The sequence below is a fragment of the Pleurodeles waltl genome, chromosome 3_1, assembly GCF_031143425.1.
Source record: "Pleurodeles waltl isolate 20211129_DDA chromosome 3_1, aPleWal1.hap1.20221129, whole genome shotgun sequence".
Classification (NCBI taxonomy): domain Eukaryota; kingdom Metazoa; phylum Chordata; class Amphibia; order Caudata; family Salamandridae; genus Pleurodeles; species Pleurodeles waltl.
Genome location: NC_090440.1, coordinates 230458889 through 230475601, shown reverse-complemented (window position 1 = coordinate 230475601; position 16713 = coordinate 230458889). Strand labels below are relative to the sequence as shown.

The 16713-nt window shown below is 47.2% G+C and overlaps 1 protein-coding gene across 6 annotated transcripts in view; it reads left to right on the top strand.

Moving 5' to 3' along the window:
- PARP6 (poly(ADP-ribose) polymerase family member 6) overlaps positions 1 to 16713 on the top strand; it is a 216417-nt gene that overhangs the window by 58632 nt on the left and 141072 nt on the right. For all 6 annotated transcript variants that reach the window (XR_011201330.1, XR_011201332.1, XM_069222273.1 and 3 more), the window contains 2 exons: positions 4170 to 4230; positions 13319 to 13409. Coding sequence is in view for 4 of the 6 variants with exons in the window: in XM_069222273.1 (XP_069078374.1) it covers positions 4170 to 4230; positions 13319 to 13409 (152 nt within the window). In the remaining 2 variants the exon portion in view is untranslated. The remainder of the gene's footprint in view (positions 1 to 4169; positions 4231 to 13318; positions 13410 to 16713) is intronic.

The following is a 16713-nucleotide window of genomic DNA, read 5'->3' as shown; positions in this document are numbered from 1 at the left end:
CTGAATCATCCACCAACATAGACACTCCATTAAACTCCTGCAAAAAACAAATCCACATTTTTAGATCCTCTCTCACCTGAGCCTTAACCCTAATATGATGATGCGGTAAAGTCACACCCCTCATAGCAAAACCAAGTCTCCTACAAAAAGCTCTTCCCACTCTGACCACCTTACAAGCGAAATTCAAATGTCCTAATAATTCCTGAGCTCGCCGCAACTCCAACTTATGTCTTTTCACCGTGTCCTCCAAAAGCAAAATCAACTGCCTCACTTTGTCCTGAGGTAATCTCACCTCCATCTTCATCGAATCCAACTCAATGCCAAGAAAGCTAATACATGTCAAAGGGCCCTCCGTCTTCTCTTTTGCCAGTGGAACCCCAAATTCAGCCATCAAGGCCTCAAAATCCAACAAAGCCCTGCCACATGAACCTGTTCCTGCCGCCCCCACAAAGAAAAAATCATCTAAGTAATGAGTCGCCAACCTGTCTCCTCTCTTGTACTGGAAACACCACTGCAAAAACGTGCTGAACATTTCGAACAAGGAACAAGAAACCGAACAACCCATTGGAAGCATGCGATCCACTTAAATCGCACCCCCGAACTGAATCCCCAACAAAGAAAAATCTTCCGGATGAACAGGCAATAACCGAAACGCTGATTTAATGTCCGCTTTTGCCATCTCTGCCCCTTGCCCACAACTCTTCACCAAGGAAACAGCTTCATCCACCGACGCATAGTGCACCACCATGTCCTCAACAGCGATAAAATCATTGACCGAACTCCCCGCTGGCCAAGACAAATGATGTATCAGCCTAAATTCACCTGTCTATATTTTAGGAACCACGCCTAGGGGCGAAATCGTCAAATTGGCCAAAGGCCATTCCAAAAAGGGGCCTACGATTCTCCCCAATTCCAATTCCTTGTCCAATTTTGCCTGAACCACCTCCGGATAAGTCCTTGCCGATTTCAAATTATTGGCCCACCTGCGCACTCTAGGACCTTGATAGCATAAACGGAAACCCTCAACGAAACCACTCCACAACACCTTCGCTTCTTCCCTTCGAGGATACAAACGTAGCCAATATGAAATAATCTCACACTTAATAGGCGTAGGGCCCTTTTCGAACAACATGCTGAATCTGGCCTCTGCCCCTGTCACCACCTCTACCTTGCTGTCCCTGCCATCCCCACTGCATGCCTCCAAAACACTGAAACGCTGGGTGCCTCCCTCCACAATGGGAGCAATGGTGCCGAAATCTACAGGGCTGCCTATTGCAGAAGCTGCTGTTAAATGCCCAGCAAGACCCATTCCCTTGCAACTGCCCACGCTGTCCAAAACCCACCCCAAATTGGGTGGGACGCCCCTGAAAGGGCTTATATTGCACTGGCAGACCACTTGCAGTGTGCGTAGTAGGAGCATACCTGGCTGTCCTTAACCACTGCATCCACAACTCATTATCTATTTCCCCCCAAGCTTTGGATGGATCCATCGCTTTCCTTGCACGAAATTCCTCGTCGTACCTGAACCACCCAAATCCCCCATAATCCATTTGGGCCTGCCGCACCACATCCATATATTTAAACAAAGCAATACACAAATCCTCGTGCCTCTCACAATAAACGCTTGCATAAATCAGAAAAGCTGATGTCCAATTTTCAATATTTGTAGGAACTTTAGGTCTCCTGGCCAACTCCCATTCCTCTTCCTTTGACCCTTCTTTCGCTTGCACCTCTCTATGCAATAGTTTAAACACATCCACAAATTCACCTTTCCAAATCTTTTCTTTTAAATTCTGAGTGAGATGCGCCCCCAATGGCATCGCCACTCCCATGTACGGCAATTTTTTACCTTGTCCCGAAACATCCGCACTTACTACGCCCCCTTTCTTTACTGACTCCTGCAGGACCTTTGACTCATCATCTTTCCGCACATCCCCCGTCACCTCTGACTTACCTGCCCCATTATCAGTAATGTAATCCACCTGCACAGAAGCGTCAACCCCACCCGAACCACATACGTCCCTCCCATAATTACCACCAACAATTCGACCCATCCCAATCTCACCTCTAGGTAAATTCCCAGCCGTAGCCCTGCGACGATTTCCAGAGCGATCGCCCTGGACCACCTCTGGAACCGTTGACTGCAACACCGGTACCGCTACCCTTGCATCTTGGTCTTCATTGTCTTCGTCGTAATCAAGCAGAGTTTCTTCTTGCCTTTCAAACCTTGCACCAGCGCCCCAGCTGGTGGAAGGCTGTTCATCCTCCAAAACTGAGCCCGCACTGTGACCCAGCGAACAACGTGCACCTGCTTCCCTCGTCGTCGGGTAAACCACTCCGGAATTTACCCTCCCTTCTTTCCGGTGTACCAAAGGCGCCCTGGCCTTAACCGGGAAACTCTGCCCACCAGCATGCCGCCTGGCATCCTGATGCACCGTCACATCCCCCGGCCTGCCCAGAAACCGAGAAGTGTCACACCCAGCGCTAACCTCTTGAAAACCTGGCTGCCAAATGTCCAACAAAACCCTAGCCTTATCCCTACTCACACCCCCACCTATCTGACCACAAACCAAACCTTTAACCAACACACCATCCTGATCCACCAGATCCACCTGCTCACCCATAGGCAAAACAATCTGCTCGCTAACATTACCATCAAAACTCCTTATACTCGAACACCTTTCAAAATTGGAATCCCTCAACCCATCTACACCAGCTCCTTTACCCAAAAAATTAACCTCCGGCACAGCAATAACGCTTTCAACAAAACCAAAACTCTCCCTCCCACCTTGCTCCTCATCCGATATAACAATAACCTCCTCTTCCTGTCCCTGTCCTCCATTAATCCTTGCCCTTCTGCCCACTGCCCTTTACCCGGTAAAATTTTAGCCGAAATATCCTTCCCCATGGGCGCCGCCATTTTCTGTGTGCCTCCGAAGCTCTTTTCCTCTAAAATGGCCGCCTCGCGTTCAGCCATGTTGTCGCGCGGCAATTGGGCTTGTTTTAACGCCCGCCCACCACGCAGAGTGCCTGAAGCACGCGCGCTCCCAAGCCGCGCCCCCTGCCTCTCTCCTTTAGTCACTGCACCCACTCGGCCCACCCCTCTCCCTCCAGCCGCCACTCTCCGCGCGAGAGAAACCCCAGATCTCCTCAGAAGATGACCCGTTCCTCTCCTACGAGGAACCACAACCTCCGCTGCCCTTGGAAACGGCTCTAAAACCTCCTGCACACGAACAGGTGAGCTTTGCGTCCATCCGCGCTTTTATTTTTAAACTTTTTAGGCTTTCCCGACGGCGAGGAGCAAGCTGCCACAGCAGCGCTAACACCTTGCGCAGACAACCTCTTCGGCCTTTTTAAGCCCACCCACGCTTCCTCCAGGACCCCATCCTTAATTAAATCTTCCCTACCCTCATCCCTCAATGTTTTAAGGGCCTGCACCACTTTACTCAATTCCATTTCTTTTAGCAACCAATTTCGATCCTAACACAACAACAGCAAAAACAAACACCACTACGCTAAAACAGATCAATATTAATTATACGCTCCACCCTAAAAACGCCTCCAAACAAGTAGAAAACGCCTACCACAAGCCTATAAAAACTCCACAGCACGAAGACAAACACGCCTACTGGGTGTGACGACGGCCAAAGAGGCCGCCCACACCCTGCCCCTGTCTTTTATCCTCCCACCTGCAACCCGCCCCTTACTGCATTGCCAACCAATCTGCCAACTCATAAGTGGCCTGTACCACTTAGGCCCGAATAGCCCGGGGGGAGACCGGGCAAGCCCTCTGCTCCCCCCGATCCCCCATGGGTACAGGATAGGGTAATAGGCACAAATTATCTGGGATATGTGCCTACATAAGTTTCCTTGTACAAATTGTTAGCAAATGACATTGGTATATCCAATACCGCTGTACAAAGGCATCAGATTGACATGGGACAATCCAGCACTTACTTTACAAGACTGAGGGAGTGGCATGAGGGAGAATTTGGGTATAATTTGTGTGTTTAAGGGTGTTTTTTCTCTTCATTGTGTAGTTGAAGTATGTGCACGTTGTATATTTGTGTGTCTGAATTTTGTTGTTCATTGTAAACTTTTACCCTAGCCTTTTATCTTGCCAAACCTCAGTTGTCTCTCCCTTAAAATCCAACATTTTTTGTCCTTAGAGAGTATGGCACCATCGATGATGCCGATATCGACCTGCACATCAACATCAGCTTCCTCGATGTGAGTAATATCTAGAAGAAAACGCTTGTGTGGTACTTTACTATTCATAGGTTATAGTCTGGCTGTCCCTTATCCTGCAACATCATACACGTGGCTGTTTATTAACTAGCATGCCTGTATCCATTTCCATTGTAAATGCATTCGATTATTAGATGACAATTCTGCATCTAGCACCATGTCGGAACAGAATGTTTTTACTTAGTATTTTTGTATCCAGCACCATGGGGTGTTTTACTTGCATGGAGGAGGATGGTGTAACTGATGGTTTGTTACCTGGCAACTATGCAACCAGTGCCATAGCAGAAGTGAAGGGCCAGACCATTATATGCTTTACTATGGCATAGTTAATGGATAAGTACCTAGTAATCCTTACACAGTACTATGTCACAAGAAAGTTAATACCTGGTTATTATGTATTTTTTGCAGTGGTCGTATTACTATGGTGTAAATTATATCTTTTACCTCCCATACAGGTGTAATTACTGTATTTCAGTGCAATCCTGAGTCACTGCCGTGGTAATTGAGTATCTTCTAATGAGAGTAATGAAACATGTATGCATCATTGAACTGTTCCACCTGTTTTATTCTACTCCCTTTGTAGACTCATCTTAGTTACAGTCTTCTGGTCAATTGATTCTGAGGGAGATGTCACTGAGGAGACGGCACAGACTGTCACTATTGAGGAATGGACGGTCGAAATTCCTAAGTGCTCACGATGTTCCACTCTGTAGAAGAGAGGTGAACAGGGACGACCCCCTTCTTAGGGGTGCTGGGGACACGCCATCTTCCAGTTTGCCGTCTCCTAAATAAACATTTTAGTACAAGATTAATGATATAGTTTAACCAGGACCTTGCCAGACCGTGAGAGGGCAGACCGCCAATCACTATTCTCTGAGTGACATCATGACTCAGGGTTTACCTAAGTGACCTCTGAACAGCCCCCATGTTCCAAACAAAGTGGCATGGGAGACTGTCGGCCTCGTCGCACCGATACAATGCAGCCCCGGGGGGCGTCTGTGAGCCCTGTCTGAGGAGAGGCAGCTCGTCAATCGCACGCAGACCCACCATTTTCAGTGTCAGCCTAGGTGACGCGCACATAGGTGCACGTGCCCCTTCTGCCAATGCTCCAGGCCGTCTCCACAGCAGGCCTTGTGCTCGGCGTGGCCCTCTTACCGCGAAACTGTGAGAATGCGGTGGAACACCATGGATACAAAGCTCTCCAGAGAGCCATGGAGCTGTAGACAGGGACATTTTAAGGATTTGGGGGGCCCTGGGCCAAACGTTTTTTTTTGGGGGGGGAGCGAGGAGGGGGGGGTGAGGGGCCTGTTCGAAACAACGTTGAATTTGTGATCTGGTTTCAGCTATACCCTCTTCGGCCAGGTCACTGGCACCGTCAGGCACGTCCAAATTCTAAATGTGTTTACATCTAATATTCAGGGATATGATTACAATATTGTAAGACAGCAGCAGCTCACTAATATTAGTGTAAATAATCTCTGTGACACCCTCTAATTTCCCATTTGCGACGTTTTTATGGAGGTTGCATTAAACATAAACACAGCATTTCTCCGTTAACTGTCTGAATTGACTCTCACACATCAACCACATTAAAAATACATTAAATGAAAAGGCTATTTAAAACAATCTGCGTCAAGATTATTCAAGAGCTGGTTCTGTCAGGGGGACCCATGAAAGGCTGGGGCCCTGGGCCAGAACCCACTTCACCCATGCCTTAAACCGCCTCTGCTTGTAGCAGTCAGGCAGCCTCTTAAGGAGAGACTTCAAATCGAAAGGCACGTTCGGATGTTAATAAACAGCCAAGAGGGTTTCTCCTGTTACTTTTCTGCCCCGCTGTTGTCGGAGATCCCCAGTCACCACAAGAGGTGAATATTCAAATGAGTAGCATGGATTGTCCTTCTCTACAGAGACTGACTCTTTAAAGTACTGGGACAAGCTTCCCACTCCCATGCTCTTTTGAGACAGTGAGACATGTTTTTTCTTTCAGGAATGAGAATCCCACAATGGCAGTCAGGCTGTTTCTTGCTCTTGTGCTGTTTCCGAGCTGGCCAGTAAGTGAGCCTGGCCATGCGGTCGCAGCAGCTCTGGCCCTTATCTCAAGTTCAATTACAGCCACTATGAGTTACTGGACCTAGAATAATGGCTGTGGTGGGTTGAATCTCTGAGTTAAGGGAAAGCCCCGATGGACATGAGTTATCTACATGCCCTGTTACCCCTGATTGTACGCACGGGCTGTGGCATTTTGACATGCAGTTAATTCCCCTGAGCATGAGGGAAACCATGCCAGAGCAGTGAGACAAAATGTATCATCACTGGCGGAAGCGCAATACTCTTCTGGCTCAGGAACCGTGAGGCTGGCAGTCTAAACCTGAGTTGAAAGTGGTAGCCTAGTGTCATGCTTTTCTACTCCTAGGCATATGTATGTATGTACATATGTATGTATCTATGTATGTCTGTGGTATTTCAATAGGGCAGACCTAGTCAAAAGGCTGCAGAGAGCTGTACTAGGTCAAAGGCAGACTTAAAAGGTGAGTAATAGGTGAGGGAGCTTTGTGGACTGTTAAAATATTGTGATTTGATGTCCTTTAAAGAAGTGAATCTTCAACTCTCTCCTAAATGGGAGCAGCATTGGGGCGGTCCTGATGGTTCCAGATCCTGTGTGCATAGATGGCGAAGGCCCACTGTCTTCCTTTCTATTTGTTTACTCTTGTTAGTCTGAAGTCTGATTGTGCCAGTAGTGAGAAGGATTTTCAAAATGCTCAACAGGCCTCTTCCACTCCTGCAGGGAGAGGATCCCACTGAAAATGTTCTGAGGTGTGTCTCACATCCCCTGTGTACATTCTGTGCCAAATGCTATTTCTGAAGAAAGCCACAGGCAGCCCAAGAATGCATAAACGTCTGTAGTGGGGCACAAAGCTCTGACTGGAGGCAGAGCTCCGTGCAAATCAGAATATTTCCAATGCACAGCATTAAACTCTACTCAAGATGAATAAATCAACCTCAACATCTGAGCACTGACAGTCCTGAATCACTCCTACTATAAAGAAAACGTGATGCTTTAATTTCTCTCTAAAATAGATATACTTGAGTAAAGTTCTTAGGTCCATAGGAAGCAAATTTCAATATGAGGTTTCCAGGGCAGTAAATGATTCTTGCTTGCGAACTTTCAAAACCTTTAAGCACAGAATAGAACAACTCTGAGAGACCCAAGATCCATCATAAATGAACAACTTTTTGTGCCAGATAGGATGAGTATTGCAGGTACATGTCTTTATAAAAAAATGCATCACATTTTCTGCAAGAATGTGGCCTCTACATTCAAATCTTTCAAATGAAAATAAGGGTGATGTGAGGCATCTTTCTGACCTTTTTCCTAGACTGGCGGCAGAGTGCAGCGCAACTCTCAAAGGTGCCAAAGATTATTTGGTACTATTGGGATGGGAAAGGCCTCTGCATGTTTATAGATGTGTACCCCTGCCCTGAGTGCCCAACTGTATTGTTGTCTGGATGCCAATGTTGTTTTTTGTCGTCATAATCAAACATGGAACATCCATGTGTGCAATACATAGGCCTGTCTAACAGATTTCAGTCTTTTTGGACCGTGAGGGCTGCCCAAAGTGCCACCATCATAGTAGTGGAAACCTACTGCATCCACCAGGAGTTAAGCAGCACATGCGTGGTGGTGTTAGCATACTGTGTAGTGATCAGAAGAAGTGAACAGGTCCTTGTTAACCTGTGTCACTGGACTGAGGCCTACCAGCTCCTTAACCTTTTTAAAGTACCGCTGCTGTGTGCTTAGCTCGCCCTTGGCCTACATCAGTTAGATGTACAGTGCTGCGCAGTTCAGGAGTGGTGATCCTGTGCTGGATGTATGTGTGCTTGGGAAGGGTACAGCACAAGGATAGAGCAGTGCATGCATGGTGAGTGTGTGTACTATGTGTATGCATACCCGAAACAAATACATTACTTGAGAGATGTAGTACTGTGCAGTGTGTGGGCAGTGAAAGTATGTGTTGGGTGTATTTGTGCTAGCGAAAAGTACATTACATGAAGGGTGAAGTGTTCTGCAGTCCGCATGGTAAATGTGTGGGATAGCAATGTGTGTCTTTGCAAGTAGCATACCCTTACACAATACCGAAAAGCTACAGTACTGAGCAATGTGCGCTTAGTGAATGTGTGTACTGAATGTATGTGGGTGACACAATACATGGAGGTAACAGTACTGTACAGTGTATAAATGTGCCTGCAATGGTACATTATATGGAGGACACTGAGTTCCATTTTGGGAAGCCCAGGCAGGCCTGCCTGGTGAAAACATGAAGTAGGGGTAGAGAGATAACCCCAGACAGATTTGTGGATTGCTGCTTTCCTTAAGCCAGGTGGGACACACACTGAGTACAGCGGGGCCTCCCCTGTACACTTCAGAGGGTGCTCTTCGATTCAGTGAGAGATCACAAGGAAGGAGCCTGGACACATCCCAGGAAGGCGATTGGGCTGATAAGGGAATCATAAAGAGTAGGGCTAGGAGTCTGAGATTAACCTTTTGATGCACATGACAGCCATATATGAACTCTGGTCACTCCCATAGCCTGTTCTGTAGGGCTATCAGCTTCAGAGTCTCTTCAAAAGAAGCAGAACCCCAACATAAAATTCCAAAGACCCAGACCCTAAATTACATTTGGTGTCTAGAAATGGACTATAAGAAGGGGAGATATAGACCCCAAAAATTGTCATCTCTCAAACAGCCAGACGGGCTATGTGAGGAAGGGAAGCTCTCCAAGACTTTTGCTTGTGACCAGGACTGGGGGGCCAATGCCTTGCTTGTCTACCTGCTGGGTGAGGGGACATCATCCAGGGAGACTAAGACCACCTGCTCTGGATCCTGGATCACCAGTGCCAGCCTGCTTGCCAAGACCACTGTGCCCTGTGAGGGAGAGGAGAACACTGGAAAGAACGAGGTCCAAGTGGACTCCCTGTGCAAGTTGTGAGAAGATGGCTGCTGCACTGGTCGGGTCATTGCCTGTGTGCAGATTCTAATTGGTGAATCCTGTATGGCAGGAAAGTGCTTCTGTGAAGATAGATGTGAGCGGAAAACCATGCAGAGTAAGTGAAGCCTGCATTGCATCTGTTTTGTAACAACCCTGTATGTCAGTATGGGCCACTGTGAAAGTATTGCTGAAGTACAAGTGCCGAGGCAAGTGCAGAGCACAGCAGCAACACTGTAAGTTAGGAGGGGCCCTAGTGGTACAGACTACCGAGTGGTGAGAGCTGACACATTGGTCGGTAGCAGTATGGCAACCCCGTATCCCAAGATGGGCGGCCACTGTCAAGGAATGCTGAGGATCGGGCCATTGCCCAAGAACTGTGAATCCTGTGACCCGTGGATCACCACCGAGCATAGAGAACTCTGCCAGAGTGCCCCTGTGAACTGAGGAGGATGCTGTGAGTGCATCACCACATCATCGTGATCCCTGCTGGGCGCATCGGATTCGAATCCATACCCCATTGGGGAGCATTACACTTACCATGCAGGAGGAGCACTGAAGCAAATCTGATTGCTGCTGAAGCCAGCCCGGTAAGCTCAGGGGACAGTGACTGGGTGCAGAGTGCCGCTGTGCCTCCTGCGCGCAGCTGACTCATCTACCAGCACAGGAGCAGGGTGAGTGCCCATGTTCAGGGCACACGCTGAGACACTGCAAGCTTCCTTGCTGCTGAAGCAGATAAGACTTGTTACGGGCCTATCAGGCCCAGTGGACTTGCTGCTAAGGGTGCTGCCAATCAATGCGCTTTTGACTACTTTGCGAAGAGTCATAGTGGACTCTTGAGAGTTAAGACCTACCACTGAGCATTCCCTTGATGTGGCCACCAGTGAATGGGGAATAACCCCCACCACACTACAGAGAGAGGGTGGGACAGGGATTTGTCAGTGGAACATTAGAGCCTCGACCTCAAGAGAAATGTTTTATTGTTCATGTATTTAACAGTACTTTGAATGTATGGAGTTTGCAATAAAATACTTCTTTTTAAAATAAAGACAATTATTTGACTGGACATCGATTTATTGTCACTGCTCTTTGAGTTATGAGTTGTGATCACTAACCTCTATTCACAGTTCCTCCTGAGGGGGCCTTGGACCACTCAAATATAGCTACTACTGAGAGGCAAGTGTAGAAGGGGTACTTGGCCCATTTGCTCAGGATCCATAGTGGGTCGGGCCATGGGACATCAGAATTAACCCCCACAATTTGGGCCCAGTAACCCCTCCATGGCACTCTGAAAGGGGTTCTGACAGGTACCCATTCTCTGTTTTCTCCATCAATCCTAGATACAATAATGGACTTTACAACGACACAAAACTCTGTGGTTGAGTTAAATCAAATGATCCTCTTCAGTAGAAATATTGGCTATTGGTGTATGTTAACTGTGGTATTTCTACATGGAAAACACAGAATCAAAGTCAAATCACAGAGACATAATTAGAGAGACCAACTTGAATGTAGTGCCAATGAGGTCAGCTCCTGAAGCCACCTCTGTGCGGGGTAAATCCAGAGCGAATATAAGAGGAATAACTCAGTCTTTTGAGCGTTCAACTTCAGAGAAGGTTATGAAATCCAGTCCTAAAAGCTTACAAAACATCCCAGTGTTTGACGTCTTCAAAAGATGACAAAACTATAGCTATTGTTGGTGTTACAGTAACACTCCTAGAGAAGTCATATATGATGTGGACAAGAATGGACAGGAATGAACCCTCCTGGAGACTCCATAGGGTACAGGGACCAAGTCAGAGAAGGGCTCGCCCATCTTAACCACTTGTGAGTTGCTGGAAAACAAAGGGACAAATCAGGCCAACTCTCGACCCTTGAGCCATATAGATGGCAACAGGAAGTCTACCAACCCTAGAAGGTCAATGTTGTCCAAGGCCAAGGTCGCTGATAGGCCCAAGGGAAGCATCAGTCTTGATGGTCTCCATCCTGTATGCACCCAAATTTGTTAGGGATCTTAGTGCTGCTGTTTCAGTACTACATTCCAGAACATAATTCTGCAAGAAGAAGACAGCCAGTTGTAAATGCACGCAGCTGTCCAGGTCCTTGCTTAAAAAATGAGACTAGTTATTAGCCTAATCTTTTCCAGAACCTGAGGATGAAGGAATAGTTTTGGAAAGGGAGTAACCAGGTTTTTAATAGATTCTTGAGACCTACCTACATGAATCGATCAAATGCGACCAACATGAAATAAAATGTGAGTCATTTCATAACATGAGGGGTCATAGTGATTACGTTTATTGGGTGCATAGGTTTCTGGTAGGAATACTTTTGGCAAGTTCTTAAGAAGAGATTGTATTACAGAAAAACTGAACATTAATTTCTTGGTCGTTGAACGTATTCCTATTAAACAAAATAGCAACGTTCTTACACATAAATCCCAGCATCATGGAAAACCCCAGTTGCACCTTCCTACTCACAATTGTGGAATGCAGCTGGTCATATTCACAGACTTCAAAACAAGCTGGCTGGGAACGACCTGACGCATGCACCATTGAAACTGATCTGGACTCCTCTATGTGACTTTCTCAACGCAACCATATAACATGGACAGAAAACAGGCGCATCCTGACAATGAACAATACACAAAACCCCTTTGATTCCAGAACCCTCTTCACCATGAACTTTTGATTCCTGCACCGCTGCCATCCTATTTACCATCGACGACTTCAACTTGTTACTCCTCCTCTAATGATATGTTCTTGATTATGCTTTTCCTTTTTCTCTGTGTAAGTCATACATTTAAAAACAATAAAAATATTTAAATAAAAAACAGAAAGAGCAACACTTCAAAGGTGAACATAAAGCAATGGGGTTAGATGGGTGAGACCAGTGTTTATCGAGCACCTGGACAGAAGGCAGTGATTTGATTTGTTCCTTAAGATAACAATATTTGACTTTGTAATTAAGGCATACCTACTTTTAACAGGGAAGCAATCCATAGTACAATCACTCGTTCCCTCCTACGTCAAGGGGCAGCAACGCCTTGCCAACTGGCCTTGAATGCCTTCTCATGCCCTACTTGGCTATCTATATGAATGATCCCTAACCACAGCAAGTACAACCTCACAATATTTCCGCTCTCAAAGATTTTGAGTGGCTCCACATGCAAACTCTCATCAAGTTAAATGTGTTGTACATCATCGGATCAGTAACCCACACCAAAATCTCGGTCTATGTAGCCGAACAAAATTACCTCTCTGGCCTTACCCGCATCATCCCTCTGCACATACTTGATGGAATTGTAGATTCCAAAGGCAAGAAAGGAGAAAACATGAAGGCATGCCTTATGTTTCTACACCTCAGACCTCTGGAACTATACCCACTTTCCTCTAAGAAAGGCACCACAACATATGCCCTCATGAGAGATCCCGAACTCTCCACTTTTCCCGTTACCTCCTTAAACCACATCTCCACTTCCTTCCCCTTTCACCATGTGCCCTGTGAGCTATATGTACTTAGATTTGTATTTCGCACCATTTCTTCCCCTATCTGTGCATGGTGTTAAAGGGAAGCGTTTACCCCTATTGCAGAGGTAAAAAATAATGTAAGGCAATGGAATGAAAAGTGTAGAGATGTAAATTTCTTCAGAAAAATAGACGATCTTATAAAGAATAGGTTGGCCTTTTTCGTCTCCAAGTAGTCTTGCTGTGGTAGTTCATGCATCTGGGTATAGAAGGTTTAGACCTGTGCTTCAGATAAAAGAATACATTTAGGGTGGATGGTAAATGTGTTGCACCAGGGAGATCCTTTGCTGGGACAGACGATCACAATGATGTAAGGTCAGAAACACACATCTTGAACGAGATCTTTCCCCATCACTCTTATGAGTCCTGAAAGTCTGAGAACTGAAAATATTTTTTACCCAATGATGCTTGAGAGCTTCGCTGATGCTCATCACATAAAACCAAAAAATGAATATGGCACTGTACTGCTTCACAAAGTGTGACTTGTTGCGCTCTTTTATCTGCCTCCCTCCCTCTATCTTTCCTCCTCTGATACTCAATCCTAACTTTTTGTTTCTACAGGAGGAAGTCTCTACGGCCTGGAAGGTGCTACGGACGGAGACCATAGTTCTTAGACTTCGCTTCTCCCTCTCCCAGTACCTGGATGGACCCGGTAAGTTTTGTCCTTGGACTGGCGATATTGCGAAGGGTGGACATCTGGGAGGGTCATCTGTACCTGCCAGTGATGGGTACTAAGTTAGACCTTATTTTGGGTACCCAAAGACCTTAGGTAGCTCCTTGCATCACGGGCTTCAGTAGGCCACGTTAGTGGACCCCCTCTGGGAGTAAGAGGTCGAACATTCTTCCCCACTTCAGATTCCACTGTTCAGAGAGAGAAGCCCTCCATTTTACACCCTTTTCTCTGACAACCTTTCCTCTCGCCCATATGTGGTAAATTCTAGCCTCAAAGAGAGACTCCTCAAGTGTCACTGCCTAGAATCAGGTACAGGGGACAAGGCCCCTTGTCTTTGTTCCATCTTTATTTGGCTCCGCATAAAATTAAATGCTGTTTCCTTGAGTCCCTCTCTGTGAGTTCCCTCAGTCTAAGGCCCAGCTCCAAACTCCCAAAACAGTCCACTCTGGGGACGCGTCTGGGGTAGAGACTGACAGAGACCACCGCAAGGAAACCCGGGGTCTGTCAGAGTTGTGTGTGCTGTGCAGGACTTCATTTTCATAAGCCACGCAACACCTCTTCAGCAGGGGAAGTAGGCGTCATAAAACCCAATTACAATAGTGCAAAGTTATTTTTCTTTTTTTTCAAAATGACATGGTATTTCCACAAACATTTTGAGCCTCAGCCGGTGCCACTTTCACTGAGTCACTGTAGTTTCCGGGTCTGTGGTTCACCGAGTTTATGCTTCTTAATGAATGAGAAGGGCTTTCTTAGCACGTCTCGCGCAATCATACTTTCTCACTTCCTGTCTCTTTCCCGAAGCAGCATCCGGTCCTGTTCTTAACACTCACCTCATCCGGAGTCGGGCGTATCAAAGATTTACGCGCTTGGAAATACTGCTGCTGCCAGGCTTTGAATACACTGCTCATTTCACACAGCAGGCTCTTGTTCCGAGTGACCCAGCAAACCCGATGTGGCAATGCCATCCTGAGTAGGTTACCGTTTTGAGTATTTTGAACTGAAGGCACCTACTTTGGACCTCTTTTAAAAAAAAAAAACACCAGTAGGGAACGTCCCTAAGCACCTTCCAACTGTCACCCCTTCCTCATAGGACATCGAATGAGGGAATGAGCTCTTTCTCCATATTTTCACTTATTTTTCGCAATTTTAATGGTTCATTTCAGCCTGAAAACAATGTTTCCTACTTCCAGCCTGTACTTGTATCATGTTGTATTGTAATGGCTTTTATATAGCGCTCAGGGGCGTAGGAGACACTCAATTTCTGGCGGGGACAGGGACAACCTTGAGGTGGGCCCCCTGCACAAAGTTTGCACCCAGAAGGGTTGCCACGTTTGAGGGGGGGGGGGGGGGTGGAAGAGGGGGTTGATATGGGAGGGAGGATTCCCTCCCATATGCAGGGACCAACCACAGGGCCACTCAGCCAGTGTGGTGGATCCGGGCCTGGGACTCATCGGCCCAGTCATGATCTCATCTGCGGTCACTGAGTGGATACGCACCAACTGAATTTAGGTGATAGGAAATCAGATCTATGAGCACCTCTGTTAAGGCTAGACATCTACACATGTAAATTAAGCTGTAAATATGACGTGGTTACTGCGTATAAATGTTTTAAGTGCTGATTGATCTTAATTTGCTGTTTCACAAATAAAATACGGCCAGGGCTTTAGGACCCCTAACCTACGTTTTATTGACTAAAAAGTTGTTATGGGACATGTGGGAGGGAAAACTCTGGGATGGGTGGGAGGCCTCGACCTTACCTGGCCATATTAAGAGAGGGTTGAGAGGTTAGTGACAGGCCTGGGCAGCCAGACTAACTCAGTATCACTCAAAAAAGATTGTGTCAAGAGGCACCTTGTGTCACTGGTGAAGACGTTTATTGTGCCAGAGTCTGTGACCCTCTGTTATCAGGCCCTGTTCTGCCTGCAAGGATTGGGACTTCTGTAAGGTCTAAGGCAGTGTGCCAGGCACAGTGCTGCTGACTGGAAGGTCCTTTGCTGAATGCCAGGTAGTGTCAGGCTGCCTTGCACCACCTGCCTGTGAAACCCTCTATGTCCTGTGCTGCCTGCCAAGTAATGTGCATCTTCCCTTTTAACTGCTGCTTGGCAGGCATTGCCTGGCAGGTGCGGTTCCACTGGTTGGGCCCTTCCTGCCTGTCAGGCGGTGCCAGGTTGTGTGCTGGCACCCGGCTATGATGTCCTTAAAAGTCTGTGCTGCCTGTCAGGGCCAGCGCTTCCAGTCGAGTCCTCTGCGACCTGCAATTCCCTGTCTGCTGGGCCCTTTGCTGCCTGTTAGGCAGCGACAGGCTCTGTGCTGCTGTCTGCCTGATTAGTCATAAGGGGCCAGTACTGCTTGCTGGGTGCAGTGCTTCCTGTCGATTCCTGTGCTCCCTGCCATGCACTCTGCTGCCTGTTGGGAGCTTTCTTTCTAGTCAGGCAGTGGCAGTCTCTGGGCCCACGCCTGCCTATGAAGTCCAGTAAGGCCTATTATTGCTGCTAGGTCCTTGTCTGACTGTCAAGTGGCAGTCTGTGGGCTTCTGCCTTCCTGTTAACTACTGTGCTGTCTAACAGCTTTATTGCTGGTGGCCCCCGGTGCAACATTGTTTGTTGGCGACCCCCAATGACCACCTCCGCCACGAATTCCCTCACTACCATCCATCACCACTCTCTCTCAGATGCATTTTATTAGTTTTATAGCACCACTCATACCAGGAAACATCACTTACAACGTAATCAATGCAATGCATTGACCACGCTGCCATTACCACACATATGGGTCTAGCTTGCATGCCTTTACCACACATGTCTTTACCATCCATATGCGTGGTTACAGCATAGAGAGCAGTCTAGCTGCCTGGGTGAAACTGGAAGGAGCAGAGGAGAGAGAGGTAAGTAGGGGCCGGGTTTAGGGTGGGAAGTTGGGGTAATTTTTAGGACAGGGTAGGTGGGGTCGGGTAGTTTTTAGGACAGGGTGGGTAGGCTTTAGGGTTCAGGACGAGGGCATGGGGTCGGGGTAGTTTTTAGGACAATGCGGGGTAGGTTTTAGGGTAGGGGCGGGTGGTCGTGTAGCTTTTAGGACAGTGTGAGGTAGGTTTTAGGGTACAGGGTGGGGGCCATGTAGAATTTAGGACAGAGCGGGTAGGTTTTAGGGTTCAGGGTGGAGGCAGGGGTATCAAGGTCATTTTTCGGGTAGTTCAGGGTAGGTTTCAGGGTTCAGGGTGGGGACGGGTGTCAGGGTAGGTTTTAGGACAGGGCAGGTTTACTTTTAGGGCTCAGGGAGGGGGGCG